The 18073-nt window shown below is 36.4% G+C and overlaps 2 protein-coding genes across 5 annotated transcripts; both read left to right on the top strand.

Moving 5' to 3' along the window:
• The first annotated feature begins 714 nt into the window (after positions 1-714).
• Positions 715-5536, top strand: LOC105795354 (zinc finger protein GIS2). Of its 4 annotated transcripts, none has more exons than XM_012624946.2 (5): positions 717-883; positions 2057-2095; positions 3152-3358; positions 4256-4348; positions 4753-5536. In XM_012624946.2, the coding sequence occupies exons 3-5, from the start codon at positions 3234-3236 to the stop codon at positions 5324-5326; spliced, it is 792 nt and encodes a 263-aa protein (XP_012480400.1). In that variant the 5' UTR covers positions 717-883; positions 2057-2095; positions 3152-3233; the 3' UTR covers positions 5327-5536. The 4 variants fall into 4 exon arrangements, with proteins under 4 accessions (XP_012480398.1, XP_012480400.1, XP_012480401.1 ...); XM_012624949.2 differs by having other exon boundaries at positions 813-849; XM_012624944.2 differs by lacking the exon at positions 2057-2095 and having other exon boundaries at positions 715-883.
• A 1069-nt stretch (positions 5537-6605) lies between these two features.
• LOC105795351 (zinc finger CCCH domain-containing protein 19) lies at positions 6606-16848 on the top strand. Its single transcript, XM_012624940.2, has 10 exons — positions 6606-8241; positions 8324-8403; positions 10343-10515; positions 11601-12513; positions 12611-12738; positions 13078-13137; positions 13256-13306; positions 13617-13687; positions 14256-14404; positions 14494-16848. The coding sequence occupies exons 1-10, from the start codon at positions 6836-6838 to the stop codon at positions 16596-16598; spliced, it is 5136 nt and encodes a 1711-aa protein (XP_012480394.1). The 5' UTR covers positions 6606-6835; the 3' UTR covers positions 16599-16848.
• Positions 16849-18073: the final 1225 nt, after the last annotated feature.

Genomic DNA, 18073 nt, shown 5'->3' with positions numbered 1-18073 from the left:
ATACTACGTCAATAAATAAATTAAAAATAATGAAAATAGCATGAAGTACACGTGAATGCAACCAACCATGTTTAAATAAATAAATTTTGGTGTCAACATTCTTGTTAAAATAACAAAAAATTTGATTAAATTGGAAAAATTGATGGTAAATCATTTTGAAAGATCAAGGGTTAAAATTAGCTAAAAAAACAATAAGAGCAAAATTGACACAAAAAAAAAAAGTAAACATAAAGAGCTAAACTTATCATTATGCCTTAAATATACAAGATTTCACACAGGTTAAGGTATATTGTGATGGATGTTCTCTTCATCTCTTAACCACGTGGTTAGGAATTCAATCCTCTCTCATGGGAATGAAGCATATTTCATTACTAACTGTTTGCTTTTCGAAGAGTACTCGCAACGAGAAGATCAATTATCGCTATCGACAATGGATATCCTAATTACGATAAAGAAAAAGAGAAGTAAATGAGACACTTGCTCCTAAACTATTTGATTTCTATTCAAAAAAGTTTAAATTTAATTTAATAATTATCGAGTTGAGCTCGAGCAAGATTTAAGCACGGTAATTACTATTTAAACAATGAATCAAACATTCCATTTTAAACATATATTTGAAATAATTTATATTATTAAATTATATTTATTTTAAAATATTAAATTACATTACTACCCTTGTTATATTAACCAAATAGTAACATTTAACCCTTTATTTTTTTTAATCCCATTTCCTCCCAACCCTTTCTGCGCCGCACACCAACTCTCTTTTTCTCTTCAATAGATTCACAAAATTGGAAATTCCTGATAGCTTAATCCAAGATCGGGTCATCACGTAGGATCCAAGATCGGGTATTTCGGGTCATCACGTAGGATCCAAGATCGGGTGAGTTTTAATTCGGACCCAAATTTCAAATCCCCTAGATCTGTACAGTTCTTATAATGGGTTTTGGTTTATATATCTAATCTGCCAATTCTTAGTTTGTTCGACACTCTTTTATCAAATTGTAAGATTTTTGCATTAGTATGAATCTTTTACTTTTCAGTAGTTTCTGTTGAAATTGCTATTTTATTTTATTCATTGTTGCTTATTTATTTATTTATTTATTGTGTATATGGATGTACTGCTTTTAAAGTTGATTTCATTGGAATTATTGTATAATTGCGCTTGTGGGTTTTTATTATTTTAGTTAACGAAAGTTTTCTGGGTTTAATATCCCTTGCTTTCTGATGGTAATTATTTAAAAAATAAGGATTTCCACTATGACAATGGGGTTTTTGATGGTGATTTCATATAAAATTGGTGCGGTGTAATTTATAAATCCTGATTTTTCAAAGACCAACATCAAAAAGTTTAAAGCATATACTTCTTTTACTAAAAATCATATTTCCATTTTCGTGTGGCAAATTTACATTCATGAAGCTTCTTTCTCTTTTCTTTTGCAGCCAAAGATGGCACATTATTCCGTGCAATATATATTTTTAGTTAAAGTAACCAGTAATTCAGTAATTTCAGAGAGAGTAGATATCTTGTTTATATTTGTCAAATTCACAAACACTTTGCAAGCAGATATGTGAAAACTGGTGAAGTCCGTGAAAATCAAAGAGAAGCTTTTGTTGTACTTGTGAAAATTCTTTGTGGTTTTCTTTGTTGTTTATTTGTTTATGATGCTTTGGGTTTTTTTTTTTAATTTCTTGTATATCAGTTTAATATTATGGTTAAAAGTTTCTGGTTGTGGTAAGGTTGTAAAATATTAATTGGTTTCCATTAAGTGATTATACATTTTATAATCAGCCTTTGTTATTTACTTGGTTTTGAACTACTCTTTTGATTTTGTTCTTAAATTTTTGGAAGCTTACATTGTTCGATGCTAAGCTTTGTCTTAACTATGAACCTCTAGAATCTAGATAATTGCATGCTATTGCTCATGCTATGAACTAGAAATTCTTTGTCATGTTTGATGATTGCATATCTAAAGCAAATTCAGTTTCTCCTACATTCTTGAGCCAAATTATTGGCTAAATTAGCTTATCAATTGTTGTTGTCTCTGTTTTTTAGGTTTGATGGAGAAATTATGAGCATCACATCACTTTTGAAGTATATTTGAATCTTTTTGCTCGGTTGATGATACATATGCCTGCATTGTGTTGTTTGCTAATGGGGATGAATGTGGGGGAATTAGAGGCCAGTGGTTTGTTATGTATTAACTGAGTGCAACTGACTACATGTAGGATGTTAGGCACTGAATTTACTTAAAATGGTTGGTTTTATGGTTGTGCCATGACTGCTTCCAGCATTCTTGAAAAACAAAAGAAAAAGGGTTTAAGCTTCTCATATTGTAATGAAAAGAGGACACTTGCTGGTTGGGGGTCTTTTATTAGGAAGAAAAGGGAGGTGAGAACTAATTTCAGATAATGAGGGAAATGAGGAGGCAGTTCAGTGTAGGTTATTGAACTTGGAATTGGGTTTAATGGTTTGTCGCTTGGTATCATACAGGACAAAGAAAAGTCATGAATCCTTTGAAAGCTTGGCAATTGGATTTAATAGTTTAATAGTTCCCTCTTTTTACATTCTTAATTGCTGCATTGCTTTTAAATTATACTGCTACAATTAAATTTGAAAGTCAGAGTTATTAGAAGCATGGTTCTGATGCCCATTGTGACATCTTACATGTTTCTCTTCATTCTCCTTGTTTTCTCTTTTGAACCACAACAGTTTTCCTTATGGACGCAAAAGCTCCTATCCTAACAGCCATTCCCTTTTTTAATGTTTAACAATGTTGCTTCTTTCTCTTTTAATTATCTCTTGATTACTGGCCAAGGAACATTATCTGTCTAGAAAGGATGGATGGCTGTGAATGGAGTTTATGTGTCTGTTCATGAGTTTCCGGGCCTGATGTATGCTGGCATGATGACTATTTGCTAGAGATGGTTGGACTTTTAATGAGGAATTTGGTTGAAGTGTGGTTGGGGTCATCAAGTACTCTGTAGTTGGCGCTGAATTTTGTGGTTTGTAATTGATATAAGATGGATTGCTTGTTGACTGTTCTGTGTGTTTTACTCTTGGGATTTGGTGTTTATGTTTTGGAGGGAATAGTGAGAGGTTTGATATGGCTCACGGATGATGATTGGTGTATGGTTGTGCTGTGGACAGGGAGGAGCATTTATTGTGTGTTGGTTGAGGTGGTGTTTTATCTGATCGGAGGTGGTAGGTGTTGATAAACAAAAGTTTGAAAATGAGTTCAGACAGCGGGAGCCGAAGCAGGAGCAGGAGCCGCAGCCCCATGGGTCGTAAGATCCGATCTGACCGCTTTTCTTACCGTAATGCACCTTACAGAAGGGAGTCTCGTCGGGGTTTCAGGTTTTTTTAATTTTCAATCATTTTAGTTAATTTGCTTTCTTCTGTTAAGTAACCTGACGGAAAACTGTTTAAGCACATGGTTCTTAGAAAGTTCTCTCTTCTCCTTCAAATAATATTATGGTAACTCCTTAGAGAAAAGTATCTGCATGTCATTTTCCATCCAAGCTTTATGTCATGTTGGGTCTGGGTAAGCTGCCCTCATTTCACACTGAAAGGAACCTATAACATGATTATTGTTTTATGCTTCAGCAAAGTGATGATTGGGAAGATTTTTTGAACTCCTTGGCCCTATATTTCTTTGGCTGTAGTGTTTACTACAAAATTACTGCTCATGGGTGGGGTATTGTTTATTTCTACGTGGCTGTAATGCGCTGTAGTGAATCACTTCTGTTTTATTCCTTTTTGCTGGAATGTGGTCAAAAGTTCAGTAATATCTTGGCTTTTGGATGGATATATCCCATAAATTTCTCTTTTACTCTCCTTTTCTCTGTCTATATACATTTGTTCTTTCTGTCTAACAGGATTTTCTTGAGTACGTTTGGATGGGAATTTTGAAGAAATTTGAAATGAAAGCAATTTGAATCAATTCAAAATGGTAGCATTTGTAATCGTTTTGTTTAGATTAATATTCTTAGAAAGAAAATTAATCTATGGGAGTTTCATGAGATGATAAATAATTATAAAATATAATGTTTATTAGTAGATCATGTGGAATTTTTGATAAAAAAGAAAAAAAATGAAATTCAATTAGAAGTTCGAGGTTCTTGAACAGGCAAATTCTTTTTGGACTTCTGAAAACTTTTATTGAAATGAAATATATCCCATCCAAACACACTCTTAAAGAATAGCGATCAAAAAATCTTTTGAATATTAACGCCGCTTCACTTCCCTTTCCAGCCAAAGCAATCTCTGCAAGAACTGCAAACGACCTGGTCACTATGCTAGAGAGTGCCCTAATGTGGCTATTTGTCACAATTGTAATCTCCCCGGGTAAGGAACCAAATCTCTCCTTGTAGTTGAAGCCGAATCTTATATCTTTTGAGTTACAAGTACTTGAAGGAGATAAAGTAGTTTTAATTTGGAATATGTTTACATGCTATGTGTTAATTCTTTGTCATCTCTTGTTTTACGGGAAATTCTGCTTTACGCTTGAGAAAAAAAACTGCAATACCAAAATTTCTAATGCTATACCACTATAAAAGATCCTAACGTTTTAGTTGGAATTTTTGGTACACTTTTTTTGGCGAGCACATGGTAGAATTTTCACTTATTTTATGAGTAATAATCTTGTAGCGTCTTTGTGATGGAACTGGGTGACCAAATATGTTGCTTCTATTTTCAGAGTCTTGCACATTTTGGTGCCGCTCTAACCGTGTTGGAACTTCTTTGAGCAGGCATATTGCTTCTGAATGCACAACCAAGTCTCTATGCTGGAATTGCCGTGAACCCGGACACACGGCTAACAACTGTCCAAATGAGGGAATCTGCCACACCTGTGGGAAAGCTGGACACCGAGCAAGAGAGTGCACTGCACCCCCAATGCCACCCGGGGACGTTAGGTTATGCAATAATTGCTACAAGTCTGGACATATAGCAGCTGACTGCACAAATGACAAGGCATGCAACAACTGTAGGAGACCAGGTCACTTGGCACGGGAGTGTACAAATGATCCAATTTGCAACTTGTGCAACGTAGCCGGACATGTGGCTAGGCATTGCCCTAAAGGCAACATGATAGGTGAGCGAGGCAGTTTTGGTGGTGGTGGTGGTAGTGGTAGTCGTGGCGGTGGCTATCGAGATCATCATCATAGAGATGTAGTGTGCCGTAACTGCCATCAATTTGGTCATATAAGCCGGGATTGCATGGGACCGTTGATGATCTGTCACAACTGTGGTGGAAGAGGACACATGGCATATGAGTGTCCATCAGGAAGGTATTTGGACCGTTATCCTCCTCGGAGGTACTAGATGATGATGCCAGCCAGGTTATGGCAGTATCAAAAAATATTTTAATTAGTAACATGCTTTGTGATTGAAGATTTGGAACCCTATATGATAATATGATCTTTTGATTTGGACTTTAGTGTACTAATTGCCAAGACTATGTGAAGCATATATTATTATTTTCCATTAGGATCTCAGTATTGGGTATGGAATAAAAGGATTTTATACTACCTATACCTACTTTTTTACTCTGTAGAATTATGCTTCTTTTTTCTTTTTCTTTTTTTTAATTAAACTAAACACCAATTTCTATATTTGTTTAACAATTTTATAGGATTTGATCATATTAGGCTTTTTTTGATACAATATTTAGAATTATCTATAATTCATTTTTAACTCATAAATAGGAGGATAATGCGCTTCAGCATATTCGAACTCACGTCATTTTACATTGGCAAAAATATTCATGCCAAATGAGCTAAGACTTAATTGGCATAATTCACATACTGTTTATGTACAATGGGATAAAATTAATTCTTTGGAGATAATTGCTGATGAAAAGAAATTGGTAAAAAATCAAGTGTATATAAATTTGATTGATATAATAACAAGTTTAGCCATTGATGTTTACATGTTTTGTCAATTTGGTCTTAATTTTTAAAAAAATCAATAAAATTTACCTTAACATTTACACATTTACACAAATGTTGTGGGCTAAATTTGTTAATTCAAAATCAATTTAATAGAATTTGTAAATTTTGGAAGCCCTTGTAGTAGGAGTTGGATTGCAATTTACTTCCTATACTAAAAAAAAGGGCAAATTAGTCATTGTACATTAGATTAAAGAACAAACTAGTCCTGTTAGAAATTCTATCCATTTCTAATATTAAAAATTAGTTTTTGTATGTCACCACTCACCATGAGGTACATGTTACTGTCTGGTTATTGTAGCAGCCACTTCAATTTTTAACAATAGAAAATAGATGAAGTTTTCAACAGAAAGGTTAATCTGCTCTTTGATTTACTGTGCAAGAACTAATTAGCCTATTTTTTTAGTTAAGGGGCAAAATGCAAATTGACTCTTAATATAGTGGCTTCTATGATATTTTTTACCAAGAAAGAGATAAAGAGCCCACACCCCAACAATCACGGGCCAATTTAAGGCCCAAATTTCAGTGGATAACCTTATTGAGATGGTGGATTAAACTAAATTTACCAAGGCCCATGAGAATAGATTCGTCATTTCGTAATTGCACTTTAAGACAATAAAATAAGTCTCTCGCTCGTTCGCCCTTTACTAGTGTATGGTTTTTTTTTTCTTTTCTCTGCGAACGACAGCACCCATCTCTCTCTCCCGATTCTTTCATTTTCGCAAAATAAAAAAAAAATTGTTTTTAATTAAAAATTCAATAAAACGAGAGAAAAAACGACGCCCGAAATTTTTTACTTCAAAACCCTAGGGCTTTCAATCTCTAGGGTTTCACTCGATTTTTAGTTTTGTTAATTCCTGTTATTTTATAATTTATTTCTTCCATGGATACCGAGGAAGAAGAGCCTCACCATGTCCCTAATGTTGATTCTTCTGTTCAATTGGAAGATACACCGGTAAGTACAGCAACGGTTTCTGAGTTAGAGAATCGGAATAGTGAGTCTAATTTTGAGCTCGAGTCTGTTTCCGTGTTGGATGAGGCGGGAGTATCGACAGAGGTTTCTGCTGAAAAGGAGGAAAGTGAGGGAAAGGGAGTTGTTGGTGAGGCTGCGGCTGGTGAAAAGGGCGGCGAGGATTTGATCGGTGGAGAGGAGAAGTGCGAGATGTTGGGTGGTGGTGTTGAGGTAAATGCTTCGTCTTCGGGTGTTGGTAATAAGGAAGGTGATGGCGGGGAGGATGGATACATGGCGGGGGGGAAAGCTGACGTGGTGGAGGATGCGGCGGGGGTTGTTGTGATGTGCAAAATGGAGGATGCGTCTGAGATGGCGAATGAAATACTGTCAGCGGGAGGGATAGAGGTGTCTGTGGCGGAACACAGAGCTGTTGAGTTGGCTGATGAAGCGGGAAATTTGGTGGAGCAAAAGGTGGCTGATGATGTGCTTGAACGAGTAGATGTTCCTGAGGAGAAACAGGTGGCTGACGTGGCGGAGGAAAGAGGGATTGCTGATGCGGCGGAGGTGGATGGCGCCACAGAGAGTGTTTTGGCTAAGGAAGAAGAAACAATCGTGGCAGTAGAAGTGGGTGATTCAACAGAGCAAACTGTGGTTATGGAGGAAACTGGAATTATGAATAAAAGAGAGGGGGCTGACGTGTCCGTGAAAAGTGAAATGATGGTGGAGAAAGAGGGGGAGCAAAGTGGGGTTATGGAAGAAACAGGGGTGGATGACATGACTGAGAAAACTGAATTTGTGGAGGAACCGGTGGTTGAGGGAGAAATGGGAACTGACATGGTTGAGGAAAGCGGAGTTTTGGAAGAAAAATCAGTGCTTAATGTGACTGAGCAAACTGAAGATTTGGAGTATGTTCATGCAGCCAGGGAAATAGGTAACGAAATGGCTGAGCCAGCGGAGGACTCTGTGATGGAGGAGGAATCGGAGAAAGAAGAAGATACAGAGTTTGGAAATGATGTAGAGGGTGTCGAACAAGAAGAGGAGAGAGCAGCTGAAATGGGAGATACTGTAGAGGCAATGGAAGCAGCAGATGACACTGAGATGCCCGATACGACAGAAGAGTTGGAATTGGAGGCTGCAGAGGAGACAGAGGAGGCCGCAGAGGAGACGGAGGATACAGAGGAGATAGAGGAGGATAGTAAAGCCAGTGGTGGCAAGAGGAAGCGGGGAAAGAAGTTGAGTTCTAAGGTTCCGGCAAGAGCTCCACCTAGGAAGAAGGTGGAAGAGGATGTCTGTTTCATTTGCTTTGATGGCGGTAACCTTGTGCTTTGCGATCGCAGGTGAGTCTACCAAAGCCAGTTCTCATGCCACCTGTATCTGTGTATTAGCTCTCTTATGGTTTTTGTTGTTTTTCCTCCTTAGGGGTTGCCCAAAGGCTTACCACTCTGCTTGCGTTGGTCGAGACGAGGCTTTCTTTCAATCAAAGGGTAAATGGAATTGTGGTAAGTTGCTTTATTGCTCTCTGTGATATCTGAGTTTTATTTTAAGGTCTTGTGGAGTATGAAATAGATATGTTGCTTGTTATGGTATTGCTATCCTATTTTGTAATATGAGTGTACCATATGTTTATGATTACTTTTTGCAATATTTTAGGGGAAAAGTTTGCTGTTTGCTATAGTTGGCTGATACCGATTTAGGAACATGAGCACTGAAAATTTTGAACTGTGATATCCCTTTTTCTTTTCAGATTTAATTGCAACATTATTGAAGTTGTTACTTCTTTTCTTTGCGAAATGTTTGATTTACATGACAGTGGAGCTTGCTGGAGTGGGCTTTTCTGAAGGCACAGGAAGTTCAATATTTAGTTTTGCCCAGCACACCGTTAAAGTTCTGCATGCTCCTCAAATTGGTTTAATGGCTCTCGAAAGAACATTTGAAGTGTAGTACCTTTCTATAGTAATTAGGGTCGACCTATCATTCCAACTCAAGGCAATGGCTACTGGCAATGCTTGGATTTGTAGTCTGCACATTGTAATTATTATTCTGGAATGTGATCATCTCTTAAGTCTTTACATGTCCTGGGATCATGGAAAAATTCAATTAAGGTCTCAAAGGCTGAGCTTTCCAGTGACTTCAGCAACTATATTTGTAATACTACTCGTCAAGAGTTTGAGAGATTGGTTATCAGCCTTTTTGTTTAGACTTAAGTACAGAACTATGCAACTGCTGTACTTTGACTTATTAGCAGGCAGGAAATAATGACTTCAATTTTGGAACTTGCAAATGATTGAGTTTCATGTGTAAGTAGCGGATACCCACTTGCATGCTAAATGTGCATTTGGGGCCACCTAATATATATTTGGCATCTTCAAAATTATGATTTTCTTACTGCGAAGCACTGTTCGAATTTCATGTGGAGTGTAATGGATACTGAATTGCAGTTCTGGCCAATTGTTTCCTTATGTAAAGTTGATTGAGACTGACATGTAGCCTTTGCGAAAGGCAATATAGATCTGCCCTAAATGTCCTTTACTTGAGCCAACCAGAAATACTCTTTTGTTTGTCTAAACCATACGCAAAAAGGAATAAGAACTTACAATTTCAGTAACTTGTGTTAAATTATTATGGAACTAGAGGCTACTGTTTTGCAAACAGTGGGCAGAGCTTTTGGATTAAGGTCTTGCTTCTGTTAGAATTTTTTCCTTTTCTTTTGTAGCTCTAAGCAGTGCCCTTTTCCTTGAGAAAGCTTCTTTGAGATGCTCATTAGTATGAGAAGATGCACTGAGGACTGAGAACTAAAACATTCTTGCGTGAAGAATGACAAAAAAGACTAGAATAGGAAATACATCTTTCTGCTTGAATGAGCTATAACCTAGACCGTTGACGGAACTGGTTGTATAAATTTCAGGATGCATTGGGTGGATAAGCCATCTTTTGAGTCATAATCTACTGAGTGAAAACCGTTTAATATGCTTATGTTACACTTTGGGATCATCAAAGACTGATTAACATTTCTATATTGTGTGAAAAAAGGGTGTCGTGTTCAAGGTTATACCATTGTTGCAGCTTGTATTTGTCTGCCTTTTTTTCCAATGTCTGAAGAAAGACTGATTTATTAAGCTTTTAGAATTCTTGAAGCAAGTGTGCTTGTTCAATGCCCTAGGGGGCATATGCACATAGGGGATTTTGAATGTGTGCTCCGGAATTTATTCTTATTAGCCTATTTATGTCACTACTTTTTTGCTGTTGCTTTCTGTTATCCTGCCGCATGCAAAACATATGTTAGTTGACCCTGCGGTTTGATTTCTTTCTTGGAGATTCTTGCTTAATCTATATGTATGATTTTCATTTATCAACTTTTGTTTTTATGTTTATAGGAAATGTCTGTTACGTTATCTTTTATATCTCTATCTAATTTGAGTTATGTTTTCTGCAAATTAGGTTGGCATCTGTGTAGCAACTGCAAGAAGAACGCCCATTATATGTGTTTCACGTGTACCTTTTCCTTATGCAAGGGATGCATCAAAGAGGCTGTAATCCTGTGTATTAGGGGTAACAAAGGCTTCTGTGAGTCATGTATGAATCTTGTCATGTTGATTGAAAAGGATCAGCAGGTAAATCAAGAAATGGCATTATACTGTACTTTCATTGATTCATTTTTGTTTTATTCTTTGCATTTGCTATTTTCTGTTATTGATTTATTTATTGAACATTGCCAGCATGATTGTGTTGTTTTTACTCATAGATGCATTAGGAATGTGCAACTCCTACTTCTGTCTTTTTTATTTGCAGTATGTTTCCATGATTTTAATTGATAGTGGGAATCTGACATTTGTAACCATTTCTGCACTTTTCTCAATTTCTCTTGATATATTCTGTTTGAAGTTTTAATTTCTCTTGATAAATTTTTTGGGCTAATTGGGTTATTAATTTGTGGTAAGTCGTAAACATGTACCTGGGTAATTCATAGCATCAACTTCCTCTCTTCCTATAATGTCAATAATTTATATAATTCTTGAGCTATTTTATTCCTCTAGGTGGTTGTTTAGGAGGGTGGGGGAGGTGATGGTGTTGGTTATTTCGCTGCATATATCTTCAATAAATTCAGTCTTTTTGGACTGTTTTATTTTGTGTGATTTATTTTGGTTTTATTGTCTTAACTGCTAGTATGCTTCATTATAGATTGTTTCTAGTCTATGTTTCTTCATTGATGAACTCTGGGATGTAAATGTTTCATCATCTTTGAAAACAAATAATCGAGTCTATGTTTCTTCATTGATGAACTCTGGGGGTGTAAATGTTTCATCATCTTTGAAAACAAATTATCAGTGCATTTGAATTATATTCCATTTCAAAAAATTCTTTGCAAGCCTCTTGGTCTTCTTATTGGCATTGTTTTCAGTTGCAATCTTCAATGTTTTCTGCTTTTCTTTGGTTAGTTCCCTGTAAGAAATTGGAAAAGACTGGAGTGTGTTCGGATTGAGAGAGGCTGTTCTAAGCTAAAAACTAAGCCAAGATGCATGCATGGATATTTCTGTTTAATGCAATAAATCATTCAACAGTTATAACCTTGTATAATGTAGATGTGTTGTCATATGAATGTTGATTCGTTCCTTCTTTAGGGTTTTAGGGTTATATATTAGTGGCTTTATGCTCTCCATTTTGTGGTTATACAGTATATTTGTTGTTACTTTTGCAGGCACAAATTGATTTTGATGACCGAGGTAGCTGGGAATATCTATTCAAGGATTATTGGATTGATTTAAAGAGCAGACTATCAATAACTTCAGATGAACTTGCTCAGGCTAAAAATCCCTGGAAAGGTGCTGCCAAACAGGAATCACCTATTGAACTGCATGGTTTTAATGATGCTGGAGGGTCTGACTCAGATAGTTCTTCTGGGAATGTTGAAGTAACCGTTTCTAAACGAAGAAAGACTAGGAGCCAATCAAAGGCACGTGCAAGGGAGGGTGATTCTCCTAGCACTATGGCAACTAGTGCTGAAGGTGCATCTGCAGATGAAAGTGCTGAGTGGGCATCGAAAGAGCTCTTAGAAGTTGTTATGAACATGAGAAATGGTGACAAATCTGTTTTATCTCGAATGGAGCTAAGTCAACTTATATTGGATTACATTCAAAAGTACAAGCTTCGAGATCGTCGCAATAAGTCTTATGTCATTTGTGACATGAGGCTTAAGAATCTGTTTGGAAAACCAAGAGTGGGTCATATTGAAATGTTAAATCTTCTAGACCCTCACATTTTTTTCACAAAAGAGGACTCTCAGACAGATGACCTCCAAGGGAGTGTAGTTGATGCAGAAGCTAATCAGCTAGAGGCTGATTGGAACTCTGATGCTTTGACAAAGACCGGAAAAGATAAGAAACGTAAAACACGAAAGAAGGGTGATGCAAGGGGACTTCAATCAAATGTAGATGATTATGCTGCCATTGACATGCATAATATCAGTCTAATTTATTTGCGGCGAAATTTGGTGGAGGAATTGCTTGAAGATGCTGAAACATTCCATGACAAGGTTGTCGATTCTTTTGTGAGAATAAGAATATCTGGTGCTGGTCAAAAGCAAGATTTGTATAGGCTAGTGCAAGTTGTTGGTAAGTACCTGGAAACTGTCTGCCGTTGCACGTTTTTGCTTTCAACACAAGTACCAAAATCTCATAAGATTATTAAATGATATGATTTGCTGTACAGGTACAAGCAAAGTTGCTGAACCATATAGAGTTGGGAAAAGAACTACTGATTTTCTACTAGATATTTTAAATTTAAACAAGACGGAGGCCATATCGATTGATATTATATCAAATCAAGAGTTCACTGAGGTAGTTATTAGCTGCATGTGGAATTGGATTTTATTTTCCTTTATTGATCATCTGCATCTTTGATGGAGTTCTATATCATTTTCTAAACACCAAAGTACAATATGATCCTATTAAGAAAATCTTGGGTTAAAACATCAAGGCTACCCGTTTTAGAAACATATCAAATACATGTATTTAAACATCAAGGCCTGTTTAATTGTTTCATTTGCTTTTAAATATAAAAATCCTATTCTTGTTCGTAGTGAATAAAAAGTGTCAGTATCAGCTGTATTTTGTTTTGGTTATTATATTTAAGAACTGTTTCCTGTTAAGAATATGCTAAGCCAGTTGATCTATTAGGATGAATGCAAGCGGCTACGCCAGAGCATTAAGTGTGGACTTATCAACCGGCTGACTGTGGTAATTTCACTTCATGTTTATCACATTTTCATATATAATACCATAGTTATCTTTGTTGTTTTTTTTCCTTTTAAATCTTATTTGGAGTCTTTTTTACAAGATTTATTGATTGCTGCAGGGAGATATACAGGAAAAGGCCATGACAATCCAGGCAGTCAGAGTCAAAGATGTAAATATCTTTCTTTTCAACTAGGGCTATCCTATATACACACACACACACATACACGCGGACACTTTTTTTTTGGGTGAGAATGGCTGATTAGCATGTTCTATGATCTTGAAAAGCATGATTCACAACTTTATAAGAAAAGGAAAGTCGTCTGAAAAAAGAAAGCAAATTTCTATGGATATTTTGCAAAATGGATCACAATCTTCTTTAGTCCTGAATACGATCTGCTTGAATAGTATCATTGATAATATCATATCAGTGCGTGTTATTGAAAAAGAATAACCCAAATTTCTCTGTTATCAAAATGCAGTGGGTGGAATCGGAGATAACACGTCTCAGTCATCTTCGTGATCGAGCCAGTGATTTAGGACGAAGAAAAGAATATCCTCTGCTCATTATTTCAGTTTCTGCACTATTATTTTCTTCAATTGCAGTTGGATGCGTATCAATTAGTATTTGACGGTTTATAGCAAATTCTTTTTTAACATTGGATTTGCTAGAGGCTTGACTCTGACACGTAACCTCACTCTTGTTCAGTACATCTTTTAGGTTAGGAAGGTAGAGATAGCCCTCCTAAACCTCAGAGACCTTCAATATTTTCAACTGTCCAAATTTCAGGATTCAGTGGAGTAGGTTGCCTTGTTGAAATAGTTATAAAAATTGCTCATTTTTGCACTAAATCATCATCTTGGTGCTCAATCTAAGAAAAAAAAGATATTGTTTGTGTTGTTTTAAGAAAAAAATCGAAGAGGCTTCCTGAAGGTAGCTCTGTACAATACTTTTCCTGCGGCTGAGTGTTTAATTGAACTTGTAAAAAAATTAATTTCGATTCTAACTATGATTAGGATTTCATGTTTTTGCTGAATTCACCTACAGTTTCGATGTATTTCTTTCTTATGAAAATGACTGTCTCCAACAATTTTCATTGTAGTCCTTGACTATTGTTCACGCTTAGAGAATGTGTAGAGAAATTGCAAATTTTAAAGACACCTGAGGAGCTACAGCGTAGATTAGAGGAGATACCTGAGATACATGTAGACCCCAACATGGATCCTAGTTATGAATCGGAAGAAGAAGATGAAGATGATAAGAAACAAGGTCCTTTTTTTTCTTGTGATCCTTTTCCATGTCCTCTTTTTATATCTCTTAATTGACATTGAGTTTTTATAATCTTTTGGTTCGTACAGATAATTATATGAGGCCTAGAGGCAGTAGTTTTAACAGGCGAGGGAGAGAGCCAATTTCTCCAAGGAAGGGAGGTTACAGTTCAACTGATTCTTGGAGTGGGGGTAGAAATTATTCTAGCATGAATCGGGAATTAAGCAGGAACCTGTCTGGTAAAGGATTTACGAGCAAAGGGGACGATTCTATTGGAGCTAGTGAGACGGGGAATGAAAATTTATGGAATCTAGGACGGGAGAGAGAAGCACAACAACCAAACAGTTGGAGCAAGCCAAAAACGGCTCTAAGTTCGGAAATTGGGACAAGGAATACCCAGTCTGTTGTAATCCAGGAACCATCTTTGAAGGTTGCATCGGAAATTTCACCTGCACCTCCGTCCACAGGAGTAACTACCAGTGTCCAGGTTAATGAAACTGAGAAAATGTGGCATTACCAGGATCCATCTGGTAAGGTTCAAGGACCATTTTCGATAGTGCAGCTACGGAAATGGAGTAATACTGGATATTTCCCTGCTGATTTAAAAATATGGAAAACTAATGAGACTCAAGATGATTCTATACTTTTGACTAATGCCTTGGCTGGAAAGTTTCAGAAAGACCCTCCTGTAGTCGATAATAGCCTTCCAAAGGCTCAAATGGCCTTGTATGGGAATTCTCTTGGAGCATCCTTGAAACAAGGAATTGAAAGCCAAGTTGGAGAAAGATCAAGGCTCGATCAACATCGTGTAGCTTGGAGTCCTCAGCGTGTTCTGGCTTCACCAGGTCAAACAGATATCAGTTCTTCCACAGTCAGACCTGCTCCATCTTCACTTGAAATCCCAAAGCATTCTCGAGATACATGGGTCTCTAACACAAACCTACCTTCTCCTACTCCAAACCAAAATCCCATTGGTGGGAATAAGGGACAAGCATTTGAAAGCAAATGGTCACCTACCCCTGGCCAGTCATCAGGTTCTCTTCCGGTAGCTAATCCATTCCGAGGAGGTGCCGTAGGGCTGCAACCCCCTACTGTTGTTTCAGAGAGTGGGAGCCCAGCTGCTCCCGTAGTGCATTCACATACGATGGTGTCAAGTGAATCACACAGGAGACAGGTCAATGTTCAGGCCTCAGTTAATTTAGGTGCTGATTTGAAAAATGCAGGTGTATCTATCCAGAATTTGGTTCAATCTTTGAGTTCTAATAATCCTCCTGCTGAAACTCATGGACCGGGTTCTGTCTCAGTTTCAAGGCAAGAAGCAGTTGCTGTACCCTCTATGCCTGCCACTGGAACTCAAAGGTGGACAAACGCTTCGACTCAGAAGCTTGAGCCAAATCCCTCGCTTGCCATGCCTGCTCAACCTGCTGCTTATAGTCACTGGAATGACGCATCACAGGCCGGTCAATTCCCTGGGGTTTTCCAAACTCCTGGTCAACCAAATATGGTGCCATCAGAATCCTGGAGACCTGCTGTTCCAGTTCAGTCAAACGTTCAACTTCCTGCTCCACCAAATTTACCTTGGGGTATGACTGTCCCCGATAACCAAGGTGCCACCACCCTGAGACAGGCACCAGGGAATCAAAACCCTGGTTGGGGACCAATACCAGGGAATCAAAACATGGGATGGGGTGCACTGGTCCCTGCAAATACAAACATGAACTGGGGACCATCTAGTCAGGGATCAGCATCTGTTAATCCGAATCAAAATTGGGCTCCACCCGGCCAAAGACAAGTACCCGGGAATGTAAATCCAGGTTGGTCTGCTCCTGGGAATACAATCCAAGGATGGACACCACCTGGCCAAGGACCTACTGGATGGGTTGCACCAGGACAAGGTGCAGCACCAGGAAATGCAAACCCTGGTTATCCAACACCGTCTAGAAACTCAAGCATGTGGGGAGGAGCCGGAGCCGAGCCAAATCACAACGGAGACAAGTTTTCAGATCAAAGAGATAGGAGCTCCCAGGGTAACGAATCGGGTTTTGGTGGCGCCAAACCTTGGAACAGGCAATCATCATTTGGCAGTGGAGGTGGTGGTTCTTCTAGACCACCATTTAAAGGTCAAAGAGTATGCAAATTCCATGAAAATGGACACTGCAAGAAAGGGGCATCGTGTGATTATATGCACACTTAAAATTTTTGGTACATGTAGAGCAGCTTAGGGTAGGTATGTCTGTACGTTAAGAAGGAAATCCATTTGAAATGTGCTGCCATTATATTTTCTTTTGAATGATTTTATGCATTGTAAAACCTTGTTTCTTTTGTAGTTTTTCTTCTTTAACTCTTTTTTTCCTTCTTCACATGGCATGCTGTCTAACAGTGAATACTTTATAATAAGTTAATGTGAACTAGTGATGTGATTATATTAGAGTTCTACCCAAAAATATGGTTCAATTTGTCTTATGGTGTGATCGCTCAATCATGGCTTCGGTTTCCTGTAAAAGTAAATTTTAGAATTTAGATTAATTGGTAATAGTTTTAAATAGGCTTAATGATTGTAATTTTGAGTTTTTTGTCATCAATCTTTTCCTCAAAGTACTTTTTCTTGTAGATTTAATGAATAAATTTCAGGTTTCATTCTTTCTTTTCTTTTAAAAGGTTTTAATCTTTCATTTGTTTATTGAGAAGTTTTTCTACAGAATTAATTATTTAAGAGTTATTTTAATTTAATATATTATTTTTCACATGTAATTATCTTGTTGGGTTATCTAAGTAATAAATTACATCTCATTGAAAATATTTCACATATGAAATTTCATATCGTCCCGTACTTTCATTAAATTTATAAGAAAAAGCATATTGAAAAAAGAACAAAGATTGATGACTAAAAAAACTCAAATATAATTAGAGCTATTTTGAAAAAACATGCAAATGTTGGTGGCCAAACTTATCATTAAGTCTTTTTAAATGTGATTTAGTATATTTGAATATTTTGATTGATTTCAATTGTGAATAAAATTAAACTTCAAAATATACTTTGGATTTTAATTTAATGTAGTTTATATGTATAATTTTGATTTGAGATAACAGTAATATTTAGTTTTCAAACTTAGTAAATTTTTAATTTAATCCCTGAAATTTTCTCTTTTGGTCTACATTAGTTTTTGAAGTTAGTAATTTTCTTTAAAAATTAAAAATTTCAAGTGATGATATAGCATAATTTCAAAGTGTTACAACATCATACTTTAACGGAATCTATGTTTAGGGATCAAATTCAGAAAAATTGTCAAATTTTGAGATTAGTGTGAACCAAAAAAATTCAAAGATCAAAATGAAAAAGCTATCAAGTTTAGGGACTAAATATTGCTTTGTCCTTTTTATTTTAATTCAATTTTATAAGCACTAACATAGATAGACATGACGTTATTTTAAGTTTACTTATTATTTGTTTTCATAAATAGATATAATTAAATTAAAATCGAAATTTTATAGATGTAATTCAAACAATCGCTTGTCCTAATTAAAATTTTATGCACATTGAATTAAATTTTATTTATTAATAAATTAAAATATAAAAAGCTAATTGTGCAAAATTAAAATCGAATAAAACAAAATTTTGAGGATGAATTAGAAATGAATTCAAGTTTAAAGGACCGAAATTGAAAAATT

The sequence above is a fragment of the Gossypium raimondii genome, chromosome 3 (assembly GCF_025698545.1).
Source record: "Gossypium raimondii isolate GPD5lz chromosome 3, ASM2569854v1, whole genome shotgun sequence".
Taxonomy (NCBI): domain Eukaryota; kingdom Viridiplantae; phylum Streptophyta; class Magnoliopsida; order Malvales; family Malvaceae; genus Gossypium; species Gossypium raimondii.
The sequence above is the reverse complement of the archived record's forward strand: the minus strand, read 5'-3'. Positions and strand labels throughout refer to the sequence as shown.

Coding starts and splice junctions, on each gene's coding strand:
- LOC105795354 (XM_012624944.2), top strand. CDS start 3,234: ATGAGTTCAGACAGCGGGAGCCGAAGCAGGAGCAGGAGCCGCAGCCCC. Junction 3,359..4,255: donor GAGTCTCGTCGGGGTTTCAG/GTTTTTTTAATT, acceptor TTCCCTTTCCAG/CCAAAGCAATCTCTGCAAGA. Junction 4,349..4,752: donor CACAATTGTAATCTCCCCGG/GTAAGGAACCAA, acceptor TTCTTTGAGCAG/GCATATTGCTTCTGAATGCA.
- LOC105795351 (XM_012624940.2), top strand. CDS start 6,836: ATGGATACCGAGGAAGAAGAGCCTCACCATGTCCCTAATGTTGATTCT. Junction 13,307..13,616: donor AGGCAGTCAGAGTCAAAGAT/GTAAATATCTTT, acceptor ATCAAAATGCAG/TGGGTGGAATCGGAGATAAC. Junction 14,405..14,493: donor TGAAGATGATAAGAAACAAG/GTCCTTTTTTTT, acceptor TGGTTCGTACAG/ATAATTATATGAGGCCTAGA.